The following is an 18,599-nucleotide window of genomic DNA, read 5'->3' on the forward strand; positions in this document are numbered from 1 at the left end:
TGTTTTACAGAAATGAGACGGAGACAGATTCACTGAGCAGAGACGAGACCTGATCCAGAGACACTGAGTCTAAATGTGTCTCCGTGCATCTGTCCAAACAAAGACCAGACTCCTCTGACCTTTATCCCACTTCCACCATCACACTCACTGACAGCGCCAAACGCATCATGACAATTACATAAACACAGTCAGGTACATACAGTGTTGATGATGATTTTACGGTGCTGGAGGAAACACTTGGGTCAAACCTGAGTTTACTGAAGTCCAGCAGTGTGACAGGTATTCACACCTGTCCTCGGGTAAATGTAGTGACAACACTGTAAACATATTGTGTTACAGGTCACAGTGCTGACCAACAGAAGGTCCTTGTTTACAGTAAAAGTTGTCATTATGCAGAATGGCTCCTGTCAGTGTTAAAGTATGAGATTCTCATTGCTGATGTATTAGCTCGTATTAACTGTGAGTGGTGGTGATGTGTTCATGGACCCACGTAGAAAATCAGTCATACAGCTGTCGTTACATGTGCAGTTCAGCTCTCAGTGATTATACAGAAAGTGTAATAGCTTTAGCTTTAATTTAGCTTTAAATAACTCTCGTGGTCTTTCTGTTTCAGTTCTAGGAGGGGGGTCGTTTTCCAAGAGGGACCCCCCCATCTCGTGTTTCCACCCTCCCCTCGCGCACCTCCTCGGGTGATAAGCCCTAGAGACTGAGTTAGCTGATGACTGCCAGAGGCCTATGTCCCTTCTCAGACAGTGCTTACTCTTTCTGTATGATCACTGAGAGCTGAACTGCACATGTAACGATGGCTGTATGACTGATTTTCTACCTGAGGTCATGAACGCATCAACCACCTTATACAGTAAGACTTGGTGGTGATTTTGTTGTGCTTGTTGTTGTTTACCGTCATCTGTACTTGAAGAGTACTTTAGGTTTTATTTGTTGTGGTGAAACACGCTGGGATCAGGAGGGACAGTTTGAAAATGGATTTATTCTCTGAGTAAAAAAAATAAACATCTGCTTTTATTTACAAAATGTATAAAACTTTCTTTAACTCTTGTCGTACAAAACAACCAATCCGAACACTGGACTGAGAGACAGCAAATATCAAAAACACTTTTCACAACAAAACTTTTCCTCTGAGTTTACCTACACAACAAAACAGAAACATCTACGTCACTGACAGAAAACATCTGCGTCACTGACAGAAAACATCTGCGTCACTGACAGAAAACATCTACGTCACTGACAGAAAACATCTGCGTCACTGAAGGAAAACATCTGAGTCACTGACAGAAAACATCTGCGTCACTGACAGAAAACTGCTGAGTCATCGTCATCACCAAGCTCCACGCTTCAGTCTTGAACCGACGGGGAATAACAGACAGGTCAGATAACGAGTCACGTGAGCGCCAAGCTCAGAGTCCCATCAGGAAACTGTGACGAGATCATGGATGGTCTTAACAGGACGTCGTACTCGTCTCCTGGTCCTCGTCAGGATGTCCTCAGAACACCTGAACAACCTGAGGAGGGTTAACGCCGTCCTGATCCACCTGAAGACAACCAGACACAAGATGATTAGGAGGGTGGACGACACCGAACAACCTCATCTCATCTCATTTAATCTCATCTAATCATCTCGTTTTATTTTATTTTCATTACATCTCATGTAATTAAATTTATCTAATCTCATCTATCATTTCTATCGCCTGGTCTCATCTCATTTTGTCATCCTATCCAAGGGTTAAAATGATCCCTGATAATATAATAGTATATATATATATGAAATATCTCATCCCATCCTATCTCACCTCATCTCATGTTATCAGTTTATTTTATCTCACATTTTATGTAATTTTATTTTTAGGTCATCTGATATGATCTGACTTTCTCCTCAAATCTTATCCTTTATTGTTTTATCTCATTTCATTTTATCCCGTTCCATTTCTCACCGTTTTCATCTCAATAATCTCATCTAATGTCTTTTAATCTGAACTCATTTTGTTTTATCTCATTCTTTCTAATCTTATTGTATCGATCTTCTCTCATTAACGTCGGTTTATCTCGTTTCATCTGTAGAAGATTCGACGATCCTGATTAAGAGCCTCCGATCATCTTTTTATTTGGTCTCATCTCATCTCATGTTTTTCTCTCTGATTGACACCACTGAAGAAGAGATTAAACCAATCAGATCCTCAGGTCGTTGTCTCACCTCGCTGTAGGCGGGGGGAGGGGGGTAGTGCAGTTCAGGTGCTCTCATGAAGAGTCCCCCGTCATCGTCCTCCTCATCCTCCCCACCGTCGTAGTCCTGGAGCAGCGGGGTGCGGGGCCCGTCCACTCTCAGGTCCCTGTGGATGTTACTGTAGCTCGGGGGGGCGGAGGGGAAGGAGGACCAGCTGCTCAGGGATCCGGCCTGGCTGCCCAGCGACCCGGCCTGGCTGCTCATGCTGCTGGTTCTGCTGCCGACGCCGCTGAACGGGATCGTACCAATGACCAGAGGCAGCTCCAGCATCAGCTTCTCACTGCCTGGGATGTGCAGGTAGATCTGTGGGGGGGGGGTTTAAGGTTAAGGACCCTCATTTTAATTAATCTAATCTCATCTTGTTTCGTCATCTCATCTGGATCTGGACCTGGTTCAGGTCTAATCTCTTCTTCACCTCTTTACTCTACAGTTCCTCTGATCCCTCTATGAAGATGGATTTACTCATGTGGAGTTCAGGCAGGTTTTCTATTGGTCTTTTCATACAGAGTTATGATGTCATCGACCATGACTTACCATAAGGGCGTAGTCCACCTTGATGATGTCACAGCCCAGCAGTGATGGCTTCAGTTTGGGGACCCTGATGCTCTTCCCCTGCCACATGTCGCACATCCCAGAGATGATATGATTTCCCCGAACCGCCGACAGTTTCTGACGCAAGACCTGAACAGAATCACACAGAGATCAGAGACCAGAGACCAGAGATCAGAGACCAGAGACCTCCTGATCTCTTGAAGACCCTAGAGACATTTTGTTTTGAGATTCGTCCTCTGTCTGTGCGTCACCTTGCTGCGTCCGTCGGCGAGGTAAGTGTGCTTGGCAATGATTGCGGCCTTCGGCACCACGATACGTGAACACGTGTTCTCGAACTTGGCATTTATATTTATTTCCTCTCCCTCACAGAATCCCTTCCTTTCAATCTTAGCACTGATGGACACCTGGCCGTCAGGTATGAACAGACAGGTGACCTTCTTCTGTTTGGCGGCGGCGGCCGGAGCCTGGAGGGGGACAGAGTCACCTGGTCAGAGGTGTGTGAGGTGTGTGTGTGGTTTCAGGCATCAGTAAGTTCTACTTAGAGATATTTTAATATTCTTTTGTTTATCAGTTCATGGATTCATTGATTGATTGTTTCAGAGCTACAGCGGAGCTGGATCACAGAGAGTTTTCGTACCAGCAGGTCGGGTTTGTTGATGTCCAGCGGCTCCTCCACCTCAAACTCCCTCTCACACTGCAAAGCATGCTGGGTAGGCCTGTCCAGCACCGCCCGGGTGTAATACCGCACGTAACCGAACTTTCCTTTATAGGACGACACCAGACGCCTGAGGAGAGAGCAGAGGACGCGTCAGGACAGATCAGCTGCTGGGATCAATAACATTACTGATTATCAGATGAGTCTATCAGTCTCACCCCGGGGCCGGCAGCTCGAAGCCGAACTGGAAGCTGTAGGTTTTACCAGGCTGCAGCAGGAAGCAGCCGTCAGAGTCTGAGGACAAACAGGTGGAGGTGATTCATGAGGCAGAGGTTCAACTCCACACACACACACACACAAACACACACACACTAACACACACTAACACACACACACACTAACACACACACACACACTAACACACTCCATCAGTTCTAATTCAGTATCATACAACACGTTAATATAAAAAAATACACATTAAAACAAATTATCAGATTCATTTGACATCTGATCAATGACATCACAGCATTATTATTTATTTATTATATATTATAATGATGATGTAATGACCGGAGGATGATTACTGTTTTTAAACTTTATATTGTTAATTATAACTATCAGTGATTTTGTCTATTTGATCAGTGCAGTGAGATGATGTTATTATAAACACATTAACATGTTATTATAAACATACTAACTGTCTCTGAGGACCAGCTCTTTACCTCTGCTCAGCTGCTCCTCCAGCCTCAGCTCCTCCTCATACTTCAGGTACTCCACCTCTTGGCTGCGGCTCCTCCGGTTCTTCCCGCCGCGGTGGTCCACGTGGGCGCAGCCGGCGGCGGTGACACTGAGGCCGGTCACTCTGCAGGTGTGAGCCGCCTCCAGCTGCACGGAGCCGGACAGTTTGTCCCCGCTGCTGTAGAAGGACCTGCCGGGGTCCGAGAAGACCAGCTGGAAGACTTTCATCTTGTTGACGGAGGACAGCACCATGATGGACCGATACTCTAACGGTGACGGCAGCTGGCGGGAATATTAATGATGAGATAAGATTAAAGTAAAAGTTGTGTTTAGTGAAATCAGATAAAAGTCAGTTCAATGAGTGAAAACTCTCTCTGTTTCTGTGTCAGTAAACAGTCTGCGGTCACTTTTATACCGGAGAAGGGGCAGCAGCGGGTCTCCCGGTGTCGCCTTACAGGCTCACCGGGCAGCACGTGCTCAGAGTGTGGACACGCAGCGCCGCCGGTGAATGGAGCTCTCTGATTGGTCAGCCCGCGATGGTTGGTCAAATGTTGCCAATCAGAGCGCGGAGAAGACGCGTGGACAGTTAGTGCCGCGGAGGGGCCGGGGGCCTGTAGCTGGCAGGCCATAAATAAGAGACAGGATTTGAACAGGAGAGTCATCAGAGACAGAATAGACCTGGATCCACTGTCTCAACACACAAACAAGAACAAGAAGCAAGCAATCAGAGAAGAAGAAGCAGCCTGTGGTTTAGATCCACTGTTCTGACGTCTCTGTGTGGCCCTTAAATTCACAACAACAAAGGTGAACAATTTGACCCTCCGGCCCCCGGTCCTGACCCCGGTCCTGCCCCTGGCGCCTGGCTCCTGGGTCCTGCCCCCGGTCCTGGCCCCTGGTCCTGGTCCTGTCCACAGACTTGTTAACAACAGCTGAGAATAAAAGCAGCAGAGACAGTGGAGTGAAAGTAAAGGTTGTTAATTAGGACGTGCTAACATCAGTGAGATATTCCCTGACTTCCTGTCTGTTATCTGACCAGTAAGTGGATCTTGACTGTTCAGTGACTCGGGGTCTGATTCATTCAGTTGAAATGATGCAGCAGCTCTGAAACATGATTCACAGAGTAAATGAAACTCCACCTGTGACACCTGAGCAGGTCCTGGGACCTCAGTGTGAGACCCAGCTGTGGGAGCAGACCGCCCCCTGCTGGACAGAGGAGGAACTGACAGAGCAGGATCAGATCTGGTGTTACAGTGAGTTTAGTGATGTGAGTCTGATACCAACATGTTTGGACCCGAGTCCCTGAAGTCCTGAAAGAGGACTTTTTAAATGATAACATGAAATATTATAAACTAATAAAAACTATTTATGTCATGAATAATAATAATAATAACAATAATAATAACGATAGACAGAATATAATAGCAGAATTAGATCAATAGATTTCCTCACCAGCAGACCGAGACAGAAACACACTGTACATGGTCTCAGTCTGATGAATGAATAGACTCTTTATAAACTAAAGAACAAGGTGCGATGATGATGATGATGGTCACTTTGGTGATGAAGAACAGAAAAACACAAACAGACAATCTCAGAAAAATTTTGTTCAAAAAGTTTGATCGATGTTTTTATTACAGGAGGATGGTGGAGCAGGTGAAACAGCTGTTCACTGCTGATGCTGAAACAGAAAAACCTCCAACAAACACAGAGAAAAATACAGTCAATCCACCTTTATACACTCACAGGGTCACACCTGAGTCACACCTGTAATACTTCCAGCATGTGTGAATCAGCTGGTTGTGTTTACACTTGAACCTGAGTTTTACAGTTAAGAGCCACAGACAGTTTAACTTACCCCCCCCCCCCCCGTTCAAAGACAGAATAAATAAACCCAGAGTCTCTGTGTGTCTTCTGTACAGGCAGTAGGTCAGAGGTCAGCAGGCTGAGAGGCTGCTGATCTTTGACCTTTAGGATCCATCCAGTCTGTCGACGTCAGAGTCTGTCATCGTCATCTGTTCAGCTTCTCGTCGAACCTGCGAGACGATCAGAGAGTTACCGTCAAACAGGAAACATTCCCTCAGTCCTGACCCACCAAGGTATCGAACCTGTGAGGGGTCACAGGTTCAATACCTGGGTCTGTCAGTCAGGACTGAAGAGGCCTCTTGGATCAGGACCAGTTCAGTCCAGGAAGAGGAAATGGAGGAGGATCGACTCAGAGAGAGAGACAAGTCCAACAGGGTCCATCAGTAATTTAACAGAGCAGAACCCGACAGTAGAACAGAGACAGTAGAACCACAGTACAGTCCAGTAGATGTCATGGTCTTACTGGCGTATGGTGTCTGGGATCTGCAGTCTGTCTGTGGGGATGAACTCAGAGAGCTGATGTAGACTCTGGACAAACCGAATCTTCCTGCTGAACTTCTCACTGTGGACACAGGTCAGAGGTCAGAGGTCAGCAACAGGAAGTCAGAGAGCTTGTGAAGCACGGTCACTGTGAGTCCCACAGAGTTAGTCATCAATCGTCAGTCATCGGTTTGTGGTCAGTTTAACTCTTCAGGTTCACCTGTCCATCAGCTGCAGCACAGCTACCTGCACTTTAACTGTAATGGACTGTTGCTATGGTTACCCAGATGAACAGGTAGATGTGTGTTGCTGACCTGATGAAAGGTTTGACCACAGTGATGAGAGCCTTGATGTACCAGGCAGGGTGGACCACCAGCAGCCCCTTGAGGTCCTTCTTCAGCCTGGAGACACACAACGAGTTACACCTCTGTCGTCATGGAAACAACCTTATTTCTTTACATGATATAAAATGTTTAGTTTCTTCTGAAGTTTCACACGTTTAAAGAAACGACACAAACATAAGACTCAGGAAACACCGTGATAGCTCCGCCCCTCAGAGCTGTCCTGGTGAGTGAACCCGTCGTACCTCCTGTCGATGGAGGTGTAGCACTGGTGGAGCCATTTGATGGCCGGCAGTTTGTTTCTGGGAGCCATGGCACACAGGTAGACCAGCACGTAGTTCTCAGAGACCATCAGGTCCAGAGTCCCCACAATGTACCTGCAGGTCCACAAACACAACACTGTGTCACACCTGTGTCCAGGTGTTCATCAGTTCAACAATATCGTCAAACACATCTGACCGGACTCTTCAGCTCCGCTCAAACTCTCTTCATCATCATCCGCCGAGTCCTGAGAGTTCTGGTCCTGGTTCAGTCTGTGTCTCAGCAGCCAAACCACCAGTGTGACCTCAGGTCTCACCTGAACAGGTTGTCCATGACGTACTCGTAGTCCTCCACCGTGTTCTCCGGCAGGTAACAGGAAGTGAACAGGATAATGGCGTTCATCCCGTCTCCGTAGTAACCTGACAACCAGGGAGACGCAGAGAAGAGTCACAGTTAAACACACGTTACAGGTGTGTTACAGGTGTGTTACAGGTGTCGGCTGACACACACTTATATCAACTGACAGTCAAAGTAGAACTGGACCGACTTATTGATCTGACATCTGAGTAACAGAGTTGGTCATTGAAACCAAAGCTTGTTGAAGCTAATTAGCTTAGCATAGCATCAGTCGCTGCTGTCTCAGGTTTAATCGTTTTATTGATTTTGATATTAAAAGCACAGACAGAGCAGAACAGGTGCGTTAGAAAACACATTGTAAATTGTTTTATTTCTGGATGATGTCACACTGTTCCTGTAGTTACTGCTCTCTGCCTGTAGGGGGGGGGGCTGTCCCTCCTGACCTCGCTGTCAGTTTCAGGTGAGTAGTATATTTGACCTCTGACCTCCGTGTGACAGGACCTGCAGGTACGGCTCCAGGACACTCATGTTGACCTGGTATTCCTGTCCCGAGATACAGAACCGCCTCCAGCGGCGCCCCCTGCTGTCCACCTGGTCCACTCCCATCAGACCCTCAGATGGCTCCGCAGGGTTTCTGACCACGTCCACAGTCCTGCCCCTCCCCATCCTGGGTAGGTCATCTGTCAGAGAGAGTTCAAAGGTCAGGAGTTAGTGCAGTAATCAGTGTTTGAGCAGCTGGTGAACTGGTTTCCAGTGCAGCCAAACAAACTCTGGTTGTTCAGACAAGGACGACCACAAGATGAGTCTCACCGTCCCACTCCAGCTCGTGCGTGCTGTCAGGCAGAGTTCCTGTCTCGCTGTCTGATGGCGTCTCCAGCGCCTCCAGGTTGATGTCCAGTGATGGTGTGTCGTCCGGCGTTGCTGACAGGGCGGCGGCAGAGAAACCATCATTGCTCTGGTCGTGAGAGTCTCTGCCGCTCAGCGTCAGGCTGAGAGAAGGGGCCACCAGGCGCTTCTTAACCCCACCCCCAACTGTACCTGATAGGGCGAGGCTGGTGGGCGGAGCTAAGAGAGGAGGGGTCATGGCAAGAGAAGCAGAATGATGAGACATTAAACAATAATGTAATATTTAATACAAAATGAAAAAAAACCATGAAGAGGATATTAATCCAAGTGTCGTGGTCACCTGGTCGCTGCTCGCCTCCTGATGGGCTCGCTGCCTCCTCTGGACTCCCACAATCCTCTGGGAGAGGTCTGGACCGCCGTGAGCAGGAACATGAAATAAAGAGATTAAAACTAAATATAGTCATATCTCCTGTCAATCAAAGCTGCTGCGAGTTTACAAACCAGCAGATGGAGGCACCATCATCATCATCATCATCAGCTATAGAAACAGAGCCTGTTGGTTTAAACCTGCGCTGCTGTTTGATGATGATGATGATGATGATGATGATTATGATGACGATGACAGTAACTAAGTACATTGACCTGAGTATTATTCTGTAAACTTCTGTCCTTTACTCCACTACATTTCTATGAAGGACTCTTACTGTGAAGCAGCTTTTAGTCAGAGAATGAATTTTCTTTTATTTTGAAAATGTGATAGACCATACACCATGTTGATCACAGGAGAAAAGTCAGTCAGTCATCAGGTTCTGTAAATGTGGTTAAAACCAGAGGTCTGGCGTCTCTGAGAGGTTAAAGGTCAAACATCAATGCACAGACCTGGGGAAGCCGTCGTCCTGCCACTCCTCCCTCAGCTCCATGTCCTGGATGTTGGGGGGGTCCGAGGCCCCTACAGGAGCTCTGCAGGGACAAAAGAGACATAAGTCAAACCAACAACAACTGACGACAAAGAAGCAGATATGAAGAAAATCATTCAAGTCGTGATGTCATCAGTCAGATGTAAGAGTGCAGACATGACGGTGAGTTCAGGGACAGTCAGGACTGGAACATTTTCCTCCTTCACAAACTGACAGTTGAACAAAGTCCTTTAAATGTGATGATGTCAGACTCCACCCTCTCACTGACGGGCTTTCCGATTGGACGAATTGTCTCCAAACCCGACAGACAGGTGGAGGTGTGTCAGGTCCAAATATTTGCTACTCGTGTTCAGATAAACCAGAGAAAAAAGACCCAAACCCGGAGTTTGGTCTGAACTGGTTCTGGACTTACTGACCTCAGATCTGTCTTCACCTTCACTCTGTCATCAACTGTAATATGTAGCTGTTAAGCTGCTGCAGCTCTGTGACCTGGACTGGATCTTACTGTGTCCGGACTGGATCTCTTACTGGACTGGATCAGACTTTGACCGGACTGGATTTGACAGTAACCGGACTGGATCGGACTGTGACTGGACTGGATTTGACGGTACCTGGACTGGATCTAAGTGTTTCCGGACTGGCCTGGTTTTGACTGTGACCGGACTGGAACTTTATGACTGTTTCATTGTGGAGGGACATCAGAGATGGTGACATCATCAGGAAGTGCTGTCACACTGAATCAGATCAACATGTGGTTCAGGTCTAATTCACATCATGGAGTATCTTTGCCCCCCTTCAGTTCTGTGCCCCCCCCCCCTCCTCCTTCTCAACCACCATTAAAAATAACAAATAATCTTAGTGTTGGACCCAGACCTGGACCTGGACTCAGTACAGACTGAAATGAAGGTCTGGACAGAGAGTGATGCAAGAACCACATTAATGAAGCTCACAAGAAAACTGAAGACACACACACACACACACAATCACACACACACACACACACACCTGACTCCATTTACTTTTCTGTCGTTTTAAGCTCCTGGTTTTCCTGTTGAAGAGATGTTGTGCGGTCAGGTGTTCTCACCTGTCAGGTGTGAGAAGGTGACTCGGTGTGGCATGCAGTTGATCCAGTGAGGAGCTCGATGTTCCAGTAAAATCTGAATCAGATCAAACCTGCTCGACTACTCTGATTCTGACTGTCCACAGAGACACACCTGAGCAGGTGAGGGGGCGGGGCTATATTGTTCCTCTGTTTGTTGTTACTGAAGCAGAGCTGAGACGCTATCTGACACACCCACTCAGGTAGCCACACCTGTGTACCTGTGTGTTTGCTTAGGTCACAAGCGAAGGAGATCAGATGTGGAACAGAAAGTGGGACGTGGGGGTGGGGTGGGGGGGTCATGTTTCCAATGTGCTGCCTTCAGGGTCAGACAGGGAAAAAACAGAACTGAAACATCCAGGGAGTTGTGAGAGGCCTCTCTCAGGTCTTACCGGTGTCTTTACCTGTCCAGCAGGTTCCTGGGTTCTAGAGAGGGGTTCAGGGCTTAAGGAAGTTCGAGGATTCTTTAAAGAGTGCCTGAGGTGTGCTTGAGGCGGTCCAGGTGGGAGGGGTTGAGCAGGTCTTCAGGTTGTTCTCATTCTTCTTGAAGAAGAGGAGGCTCGTGGTGTGACTGAGTGACGCTCATGGTTTCCTAAGGAGATTCCAGAGTCCTGCAAGGTTTCCAGAGGAGGTTCCAAGACTCTGGAGACGGGCTCAGGGTTTGTTTCGACAGTTTCAGATGTACTTGAAGAGGATCCACAAGTCTTGAGAAGGGTCCAGGAGAGTTTCAAGGGGGCGCAGGGGTTCTTGAGGAGGTTCCAGGATTTCTGAGGAGTTCTTAAGGTGGTTTCATAAGGAGGCTCGAGGAGATTCCTGGGGTTAAGAGGGGCTCTGGGTTCTTTACGAGGATTGTTTGAGGCTGTTCCAGGGAGACTTAGTGCTGAACTGTTCCCAGGTGTTTCCAGGTGTTGGGGTATAACTGCATGTCATCAGTGTCTGCAAAGGCAGCTGATATATTGTCCATGGGAAGTGAACTCACCAGATCTCATTTCTGCCACAGGCACAGGACATATTAGCACCTACTAGCATAACACATCTCAAACCCAGGTGCATTGTGGGTAACGTAGGCACCAGGTTTAGACAAGAGAAGAGGATTGAGTGGAATAAAACAGACGATGTGTCTGACTCTGCATCATGTAACTGTCCATGTCGCAGAGACTTCCTGTCTGAGAAACCTGATCTGGATCCAAGAGACGGAACAGAGACCAGGTCTGATGTGGGTCTGAACCTGGACTGGACTGAACCAAGAGACAGGAAGCAGACAGGAAGTTAGCTGGAGTATGCTGACATCACCTCCTGCTCATAAACAAAACAAAACCAAAACACTGTGAGGACAGCAAATGCACCACAGCGACCCCTTCACTGACCGCCTGGAAGAAAGAATGCCAGTATCGAAAATACAACTTCATCAAACTTCCTCTTTCTGCTGGTACAGGAAACACACACACACACACACACACACACACAGGATCTTAGTGTTTGAGTTTTAAATATTAACGTACCTGTCTTCTGCGTGCCCGTCAGTGTGTCCACTCATGATGTCACAGTGATGTCACAGCCTGTTCTGACCGACATGTATGACCTGCTGGACGCCGCTGTGTGTGAGTGTGTATGTGTGAGTGTGTATGTGTCAATGTCACAGCTTCCTCTCTCTCTCTCTTTCTCTGAGGGAGTTCCCACTCTGACTCTATGGGACTCGCTCGCCCTCTCTCTCACTCCGCCTGACAGGTTCTGCTGCATTTCACAGCTGAGCCGCTGTTTGATTGGTCGACGCTCGCCTGCTCTGTGCAGACAGGTGAGGCAGCTGATCAGCTTCCCTTTGACTTCATTAATGTCAGCCAATCAGCTGCCAGGGCTTTTCAAAGCATGAGGAAGTTATGGGAGTCCTCAGGGACCTAGTGCCTGCTGCTACTGCTGCTGCTGAGACAACAGTTTATCATGTTTTATCACAGGACACAGGTAAATCAGGAGGAGGAGACACAGGTAAATCAGGAGGAGGAAACAGGAGGTAAATCAGGAGGAAGAGACAGGAGGTAAATCAGGAGGAGACACGTCATGATCTCATGCTAATATCTTTTTTAACATCTCAGAACTGTGAAGTCAAAATATTAAACTTTACTTTAGGATCAGATTAAAATGAATGAACATTTTCTGAGGTAAGAAACTTGAACAAAATAAAATCTGTCAGCCAGAGGAAAACAAAGGAAATGTTTTCACATTAGTCACTTTATTTCTGCAATTTCCTGTTTCTGCAAACTCATCTGTTGTCACTCTGTTTCAAAATAAAAGCCTTTCCATGGTTCACAGTAAAGACCTCCTGCCCTTCATCTCATTGTGAAACGTTGAGATCAGACCATCACGTCACTTCACACACAGGGACAGGTGGACGGACAGAGACAGGTGGAGGGACAGAGACAGGTGGAAGGACACCACCACCCACTCCAGGCAGGAAACCACGTTCAGCAGCAGAGAAAACTTTCATGGCACCTTTAACTCCACTTTGTGCAGTGTGACAGACAGACAGACAGACAGACAGACAGAGAGACAGACAGACAGACAGAGAGACAGACAGACAGACAGACAGAGAGACAGACAGAGAGACAGACAGAGAGACAGACAGAGAGACAGACAGACAGAGAGACAGACAGACAGAGAGAGAGACAGACAGACAGACAGAGAGACAGACAGAGAGACATCATCATAAGTTTGTAAAAACCTTTATTAAACGAAAGGGAAGGAGGGGAAATTTCACTTGGATCGTCTCGTCTTTCTACAAACAGTCACTCATGTTTTTGTCGTCTGCGGTTTGAATGTTGAAGCTGTTTTTTTTTTTCTTTCTAAATCAGTCATGACATGATCATGTGATTATTAACTGTCATGTGACCAACTCTGCTCTACACAACCACTGCAGCGTCTCCTTCATGTCTGTTTATGTTCAGAAAGCGACTGGGTTTGGTGTGAATGGTTCTGACTGAGACACGAGAGGAACACGTTGATATTACTTCTGATCCAAACACGTTCTGTGACGAGGTTTTTAATTGTTTTTATTTTCCAGGATTTAACGTCTGTAAAATCAAACACTTTTATTCTGAAACATGTTTTTCTGTATTTGATCAGGAAACAGGAACAACATGTTTAACTCTTTATATTCCACAGCAACAAGTGACGTCATTTTAAAACAGACACATGGACACAAACCTCAGACGGGTTCTGTGGGTTCTGTTGGTTCTGTTGACGTCGCCCATGTTCGAAACATAAATCAACTTGTGATTGAAAAACAAACTTTCTGTGTCTCAGAGACAAACTCACTCACTCTTCTTCTGTCCTCTCTGTGTCTCTGTGGGACCTTCATCATCCTCAGATCTGATGACTCCTCACAGGTGACAGGTTAGAGGTCAGAGGTCAGTTCCCTCCTCTGTCAGCCATCTTGCTGACCTTCTCCACCAGGTCCTGGGCGCTGATGTGAGGCAGACCTTCGTCCAGAGGACAGCCCTCCACCAGACTGTTCATCGGGGTCGGAGGGACCCCAGACTCCTCCTCCTCCTCCACGTCTCCCAGGCGACCGTCTCCTTCCTGCTCCTTCAGGAAATCTTTAACAATGGGGAGGACCTTCTTGCGAGACGCCAACACGTTTCCTACAGGACAGAGTTCATCAAACACAGCGTTATTTTAATTTCCCGCATCAATCACAATCTAAGACCTGGATCAGACCTGCAGCTTACCTTGCTGATAGGCTGTGACATGAGGATGGGGGCTGCTGATTGGACAGAGGTTAAGGGCGGGGTTACGGGCCTGCTCCAGGTACTGGCTCACCTGCGGACAGAGGACACCTGTTGTCATGGTAACTCAAACACAAACAACATCACTAAGTACAAACTAAAGAGGATATGTAGTATCAGTGTTTACCTGTTCCCTGCAGGTGGAGCTGTGGCTGAACACAGCGAGCTCTCTGATTGGCTCTTTGCTCTCAGTGAAAGAGATGGTCATCATCAGCAGCAAATCATATCCAAACTTCTGACAGAAACCTGAGAGCTCCGCCTCCAACTGCGCCCTCTGCAGGAACTCCTGACACACACACGCGCACACACACACGCACGCACGCACACACACACAAACACAGTCAGTGCGCTACACTACCCAGAATGCCTTTAGACCTAATCTTAAGAGGAGGTAGGCTGCAGCTCTGTCTCCACCTGATGTCAGACTCACGTCACTGCAGTCGAGCTGAGGTCAGAGGTCACTGCTGATTGTGACAGGTGGACAGGAAGCAGGTACCACCGGCTCAGACCATGGAACTATGTAGTACCATGTAGTACAGTATGCAGTACAGTGTGTATTGACTGACCTCTAGTGTGATGTAGAGAACAGAGACGGCGAGGTTCAAACTTCCTGAAACAGCTTTCATGTCCTTCAACAACATCTGTTCAGTGTTCAGACCTGAGGAAAAATACTGCGATAAATACTTTAAAATACTGCGTGTGATAAATACTACTCCACGTCTCGTTAACGTTCTGCTCTCAGCTTCTCGTCTCTTTCACTCTTGTTGTTTCCGTCCTGTCCTACCTGTGCAGACTGACACTTGTCCTCAGGTACAGGTGACTCTGGAACTCACCTGACACGTCAAACTTGGCGTTCTGCAGCGCCTGGAAGAGAGCGCCCCTCGGTGGCAGAGCGGGGAAACGAGTCTCCAGCGCAGCAGCGTACTGACTGTCTTTAGGAGTCACCTTCCCTGCTGCAGGAGCCATGTTCACACAGTCCAACACCACCGCCGCTGAACACACACACACACACACACACACACACACACACACACACACACACACACACACACACACACACACAGAGTTACACACAGTTACACGCACTGATCGGTCGTCAGTCTCTGCGACAGCAGCAGCAGCTGTTTACCGTAGAGCAGCTGAGCGAGCTGCTGGTCCAGGATCTGCGGAGCTTTCTGGACGATGCGTTCTGTTACCAAGGTGGCGCAGGATCCCACTGTCTCCACGGTAACAGGACAGGAGGGAGAGGGCTCTCTCTCCAACAGGTGATGGTCGATCACCTCCACCACCGCCCCCTCCAGGTCACTGTCTGCACTGCAGGAGAGAGAGACAGGTGTGCTCATCCACCTGACACCTACCTGAGGAACCAGCCTGAGGTATACATGGACAAGTCTACCTGTGCAGGTAAGCATTCATACCCGTCAGGTGTTAAAGTTCACCTGTCATGTGTTAGTCTCTACCTGTCAGGTGTTTGTACCTGGCCAGGACGTTGTGGTCGACCAGCGTCAGCCGCAGGCGGCCGGCTCTCTGCAGGGCTCGCAGGTCCAGCTGGTCTCTGAAGAGCAGGAGCTCTGGAGACAGACCGGTCTGTCGCAGCAGGAACAGGTTGTCTGAGCGCAGCAGCAGGTCGGACTGATGGATGTTCAACAGAGGGAGAGCGAGCACATCACTGAGCTCAGTCTGAGAGAGAGAGAGACAGAGAGACAGAGAGAGAGACAGAGAGAGAGACAGAGAGACAGAGAGAGACAGAGAGAGACAGAGAGACAGAGAGAGACAGAGAGAGAAACAGAGAGAGACAGAGAGACAGAGAGAGACAGAGAGACAGAGAGAGAGAGAGAGAGACAGAGAGAGAGAGAGAGACAGAGAGAGACAACAGCATCATTAAGAGTGATCCTGTTTATTTTTACAGCGTCATTTATAAAATTGATTGGATCCATTATTTCTGTTAATAGAGTCTGTTTGATTATCAGTTCTACACATTAATTAATGATTGATTCCCTCTGACGTGTGTAGTGACGGTGGTTGTGATGTCACAGCTTCACCTCCAGGTCCTAAACGGGGTCTTTATCTACCTGAGAGTTCACCTGTCATCACTCTCACTCCTCACTCCAGCAGCACAGTCATGCAGGACTTCACTCTGACTGAATCAAACTCAACACTTCCTCCAGAACCTTCACATTAAAAGTCTTCCTGGCTTTTACTTTTAATGTGGACAAAAACAACAGGAAGTGTTTTCTACTGGCTTCTATTACAGACTCATCATCCGAAGCTTTTATACGATACAAACAAGTGATTCCAGGTGTCTCTGAGTTCAATGACCCCAGGTCTCACCTTGGACAGGAAGTAGGCGAAGGCCAGCGCGGACACCATGGAGTCCACATCACAGGACTCGTTCCCCAGAACAACATGGAACTGTGGTCCAGGCTGGTCTGTGTTCGCCTGGGGGAAGAAGACGAGGACACACCGCTCAGATTTTTGTTTTCTTTTTAAACATTGTAATAAACCATGTCAGCAAATCTATAACGATGGCTCAGAGACAAACAGACAGATAACACTAAATTAAACTGAGTAAAAAAGGACATTATATAACCATTAAATATTGTTAATGAAGTGAGAAAATGTAAATAAAAGGTATTTTTTCTTGTGGTTTTCCCTCATAACTTTTTCAACATGTAATAAACTCTCCTGTTGATTGTTCAGAAACCAAAGACAAAGACAACACTGTCTCTGTCCAACAGTGCAGAGGGAGACTGACCGTCACCAAACATGTGATCTTTACATGAGGTGCAGTTATGTTTACTATTAAAACTTGTCCTGAGAAGCTTAGTGCGAGGTAAACCTCATTTACTGTGAACGCTGATGCAGTTTTTGTTAATAAGTGACTGATTGTTCATGAGTTAATTATGAAGCACCACAGAAGAGCTCCAACCACAACACAACATCCACACACTGAAACTGATCCGTCTCTACAAGAAAACATTTATGTTTCTGTACATGAGCTCGTTCTTTAAGTTAAGTTATGTTACCTAACACACACACACACACACACACACACACACACACACACACACACACATTTTTTTTTCGTTCAGCTGTGTTTACCTTCTCTGTACATTCGTAACTTTGTCCTGTATTTCACTGTTATAATAAACATGAATAAATGTCTAAATGTATGTTTTCATTTACTATGTTATTGACTTGTTATAATGACCGGAAGTTTATTTTGAAAGGTGTAACTGACCGGAAGCCGTTCACTATAATGAAACAGCCCGAGTTGAAAAAATAATAGAGCTAGCAGGCTAATGATGAGTAACGGGGTGTGTGTTTGTGTGTGTGTGTGTGTGTGTGTGTGTGTGTGTGTGTGTGTGTGTTACCTGCGCAGCGTGGCGGCAGCTCGACAGAAACTCCTCCATCTTCTGTTAGCTGTTAGCAGCTAACACTCCCGCTCTGACCGCTAGCTAACCCGCTAGCTGCTCCTCTAACCGGGGAACGGATCGGGTAAACGGTGCCAGCGGGCTTTTAGTCACACACGTTACCGTCTGACCATATGACTGACTGTCGGCAATGTGGCGGGTAAAAGGTCATGGTGCCTTCACGTTCATGTTTAAACCTCGGAAATACAAGTGTTCACTGCAGCGGTTTTTGTTGGTGTACCAAAAAGAAAAAAGAAGCTGATTAAGATTTTAAAAACTTTATAATTACAATATAATATTGTTATAATTTAGGGGAAATTAATATTTCAAGAATAAAGTGAAAGTTCTGAGAACGAAGTGGCAAAGAGAAAACTGTATTTTGAGAAAAAAAAACAATAAGATTTGATGTGTTTTAGTGAAAAAATTCAAAAATGTAATGCCTAATTTTATGAGAAAACAATCCCATTTTTGAAAACAATTTAATTTTACTAGATTCTAAGACTATCGATGAATACTACGTTAAAAGTAGTAATATTTTGAAAATAAAGTCACAATTATCTAAGTTGTTTATTCATTCATCAACTCAGCAGGGGAAGCAGCCTTATTCTTAAAATGTTGATTCAAATTAGAACTTTTTTTCTGATGGCATTACAACTTTAATCTCTCAATCTCATATTTTATTTCCTCCAGTCGCAACAATAAACAGTTTCACTTTCTAAAAACACTGATAGATGGGTCGTCTCGTCAAATGTAAAAAAAATGCCACATTTACATGAGCATTTGAAGGCAGCAAAACCCTCTGGAGAAGTAGAACTCTGGGTAATGTAGTTCCCAATATTCCTTCCGTGTGTCTCATTTAAAATCACAATAAATGTGTTATTTTTATGACAAATTAAAAATGTTATTAAAACCGCAGTGGATTAATTTTCTATCCATCAATTAATCAATTTAGTTCTCCGACCTCACAGGCTGATAAAACTCTGGATCAACATTCTGTTTTACCTTGTTCTTTTCTCACTCAGGTATTCAGACAGGTTGGTACTGAAATGTCCCCCCCCC

At 46.5% G+C, this 18,599-nt stretch overlaps 3 protein-coding genes and 1 long non-coding RNA gene across 5 annotated transcripts; 1 reads left to right on the forward strand and 3 right to left on the reverse strand.

The window, feature by feature from the left end:
- Window positions 1-968: 968 nt before the first annotated feature.
- LOC111644699 (thioredoxin-interacting protein-like) lies at window positions 969-4,579 on the reverse strand. The gene is made up of 7 exons (XM_023393649.2): window positions 4,169-4,579; window positions 3,665-3,740; window positions 3,429-3,576; window positions 3,043-3,255; window positions 2,774-2,920; window positions 2,210-2,542; window positions 969-1,550 (listed from the first exon to the last, which is right to left on the reverse strand). The coding sequence occupies exons 1-7, from the start codon at window positions 4,434-4,436 to the stop codon at window positions 1,503-1,505; spliced, it is 1,233 nt and encodes a 410-aa protein (XP_023249417.1). The 5' UTR covers window positions 4,437-4,579; the 3' UTR covers window positions 969-1,502.
- A 1,205-nt stretch (window positions 4,580-5,784) lies between these two features.
- bnipl (BCL2 interacting protein like) lies at window positions 5,785-12,050 on the reverse strand. 2 transcript variants are annotated; one of them, XM_023393650.2, is made up of 10 exons: window positions 11,851-12,050; window positions 9,212-9,292; window positions 8,673-8,740; window positions 8,297-8,551; window positions 7,972-8,166; window positions 7,446-7,548; window positions 7,114-7,245; window positions 6,842-6,928; window positions 6,511-6,609; window positions 5,785-6,217 (listed from the first exon to the last, which is right to left on the reverse strand). In XM_023393650.2, exons 1-10 carry the CDS (start codon window positions 11,883-11,885, stop codon window positions 6,193-6,195), a joined length of 1,080 nt encoding a protein of 359 aa, XP_023249418.1. In that variant the 5' UTR covers window positions 11,886-12,050; the 3' UTR covers window positions 5,785-6,192. The 2 variants fall into 2 exon arrangements, with proteins under 2 accessions (XP_023249418.1, XP_023249419.1); XM_023393651.2 differs by lacking the exon at window positions 11,851-12,050 and adding an exon at window positions 10,334-11,149.
- Window positions 12,051-13,049: 999 nt separating this feature from the next.
- Window positions 13,050-17,699, reverse strand: prune1 (prune exopolyphosphatase 1). Its single transcript, XM_023393648.2, has 9 exons — window positions 17,502-17,699; window positions 16,459-16,566; window positions 15,605-15,807; window positions 15,257-15,441; window positions 14,961-15,119; window positions 14,694-14,785; window positions 14,255-14,413; window positions 14,071-14,161; window positions 13,050-13,983 (listed from the first exon to the last, which is right to left on the reverse strand). The coding sequence occupies exons 1-9, from the start codon at window positions 17,538-17,540 to the stop codon at window positions 13,751-13,753; spliced, it is 1,269 nt and encodes a 422-aa protein (XP_023249416.1). The 5' UTR covers window positions 17,541-17,699; the 3' UTR covers window positions 13,050-13,750.
- Window positions 15,438-17,296, forward strand: LOC147817553 (uncharacterized). The gene is made up of 2 exons (XR_015436254.1): window positions 15,438-15,531; window positions 16,164-17,296. It is a non-coding gene; the product is annotated as an uncharacterized LOC147817553 (long non-coding RNA).
- Window positions 17,700-18,599: the final 900 nt, after the last annotated feature.

The sequence above is a fragment of the Seriola lalandi genome, unplaced genomic scaffold (assembly GCF_002814215.2).
Source record: "Seriola lalandi dorsalis isolate HSWRI2012SDOR001 ecotype SW California unplaced genomic scaffold, Sedor1 jcf7180002054941, whole genome shotgun sequence".
In the NCBI taxonomy this organism is placed as follows: domain Eukaryota; kingdom Metazoa; phylum Chordata; class Actinopteri; order Carangiformes; family Carangidae; genus Seriola; species Seriola lalandi.

Excerpts from the sequence above, each read along its gene's own strand:
- prune1 (XM_023393648.2), bottom strand. The coding sequence starts at position 17,540 with ATGGAGGAGTTTCTGTCGAGCTGCCGCCACGCTGCGCAG. Across the intron at positions 15,442-15,604 it reads GACCACAACGTCCTGGCCAG|TGCAGACAGTGACCTGGAGG; the intron begins GTACAAACACCT and ends TCTCTCCTGCAG. Across the intron at positions 14,414-14,693 it reads TTCTCTACATCACACTAGAG|GAGTTCCTGCAGAGGGCGCA; the intron begins GTCAGTCAATAC and ends TGTGTGTGTCAG.
- LOC111644699 (XM_023393649.2), bottom strand. The coding sequence starts at position 4,436 with ATGGTGCTGTCCTCCGTCAACAAGATGAAAGTCTTCCAGCTGGTCTTC. Across the intron at positions 3,741-4,168 it reads GGAGGAGCAGCTGAGCAGAG|ACTCTGACGGCTGCTTCCTG; the intron begins GTAAAGAGCTGG and ends GTTTGTCCTCAG. Across the intron at positions 3,577-3,664 it reads TTCGAGCTGCCGGCCCCGGG|GCGTCTGGTGTCGTCCTATA; the intron begins GTGAGACTGATA and ends CTCTCTCCTCAG.
- bnipl (XM_023393650.2), bottom strand. The coding sequence starts at position 11,885 with ATGAGTGGACACACTGACGGGCACGCAGAAGACAG. Across the intron at positions 8,741-9,211 it reads CAGGACGACGGCTTCCCCAG|ACCTCTCCCAGAGGATTGTG; the intron begins GTCTGTGCATTG and ends ACGGCGGTCCAG. Across the intron at positions 7,246-7,445 it reads GTCATGGACAACCTGTTCAG|GTACATTGTGGGGACTCTGG; the intron begins GTGAGACCTGAG and ends GTGGACCTGCAG.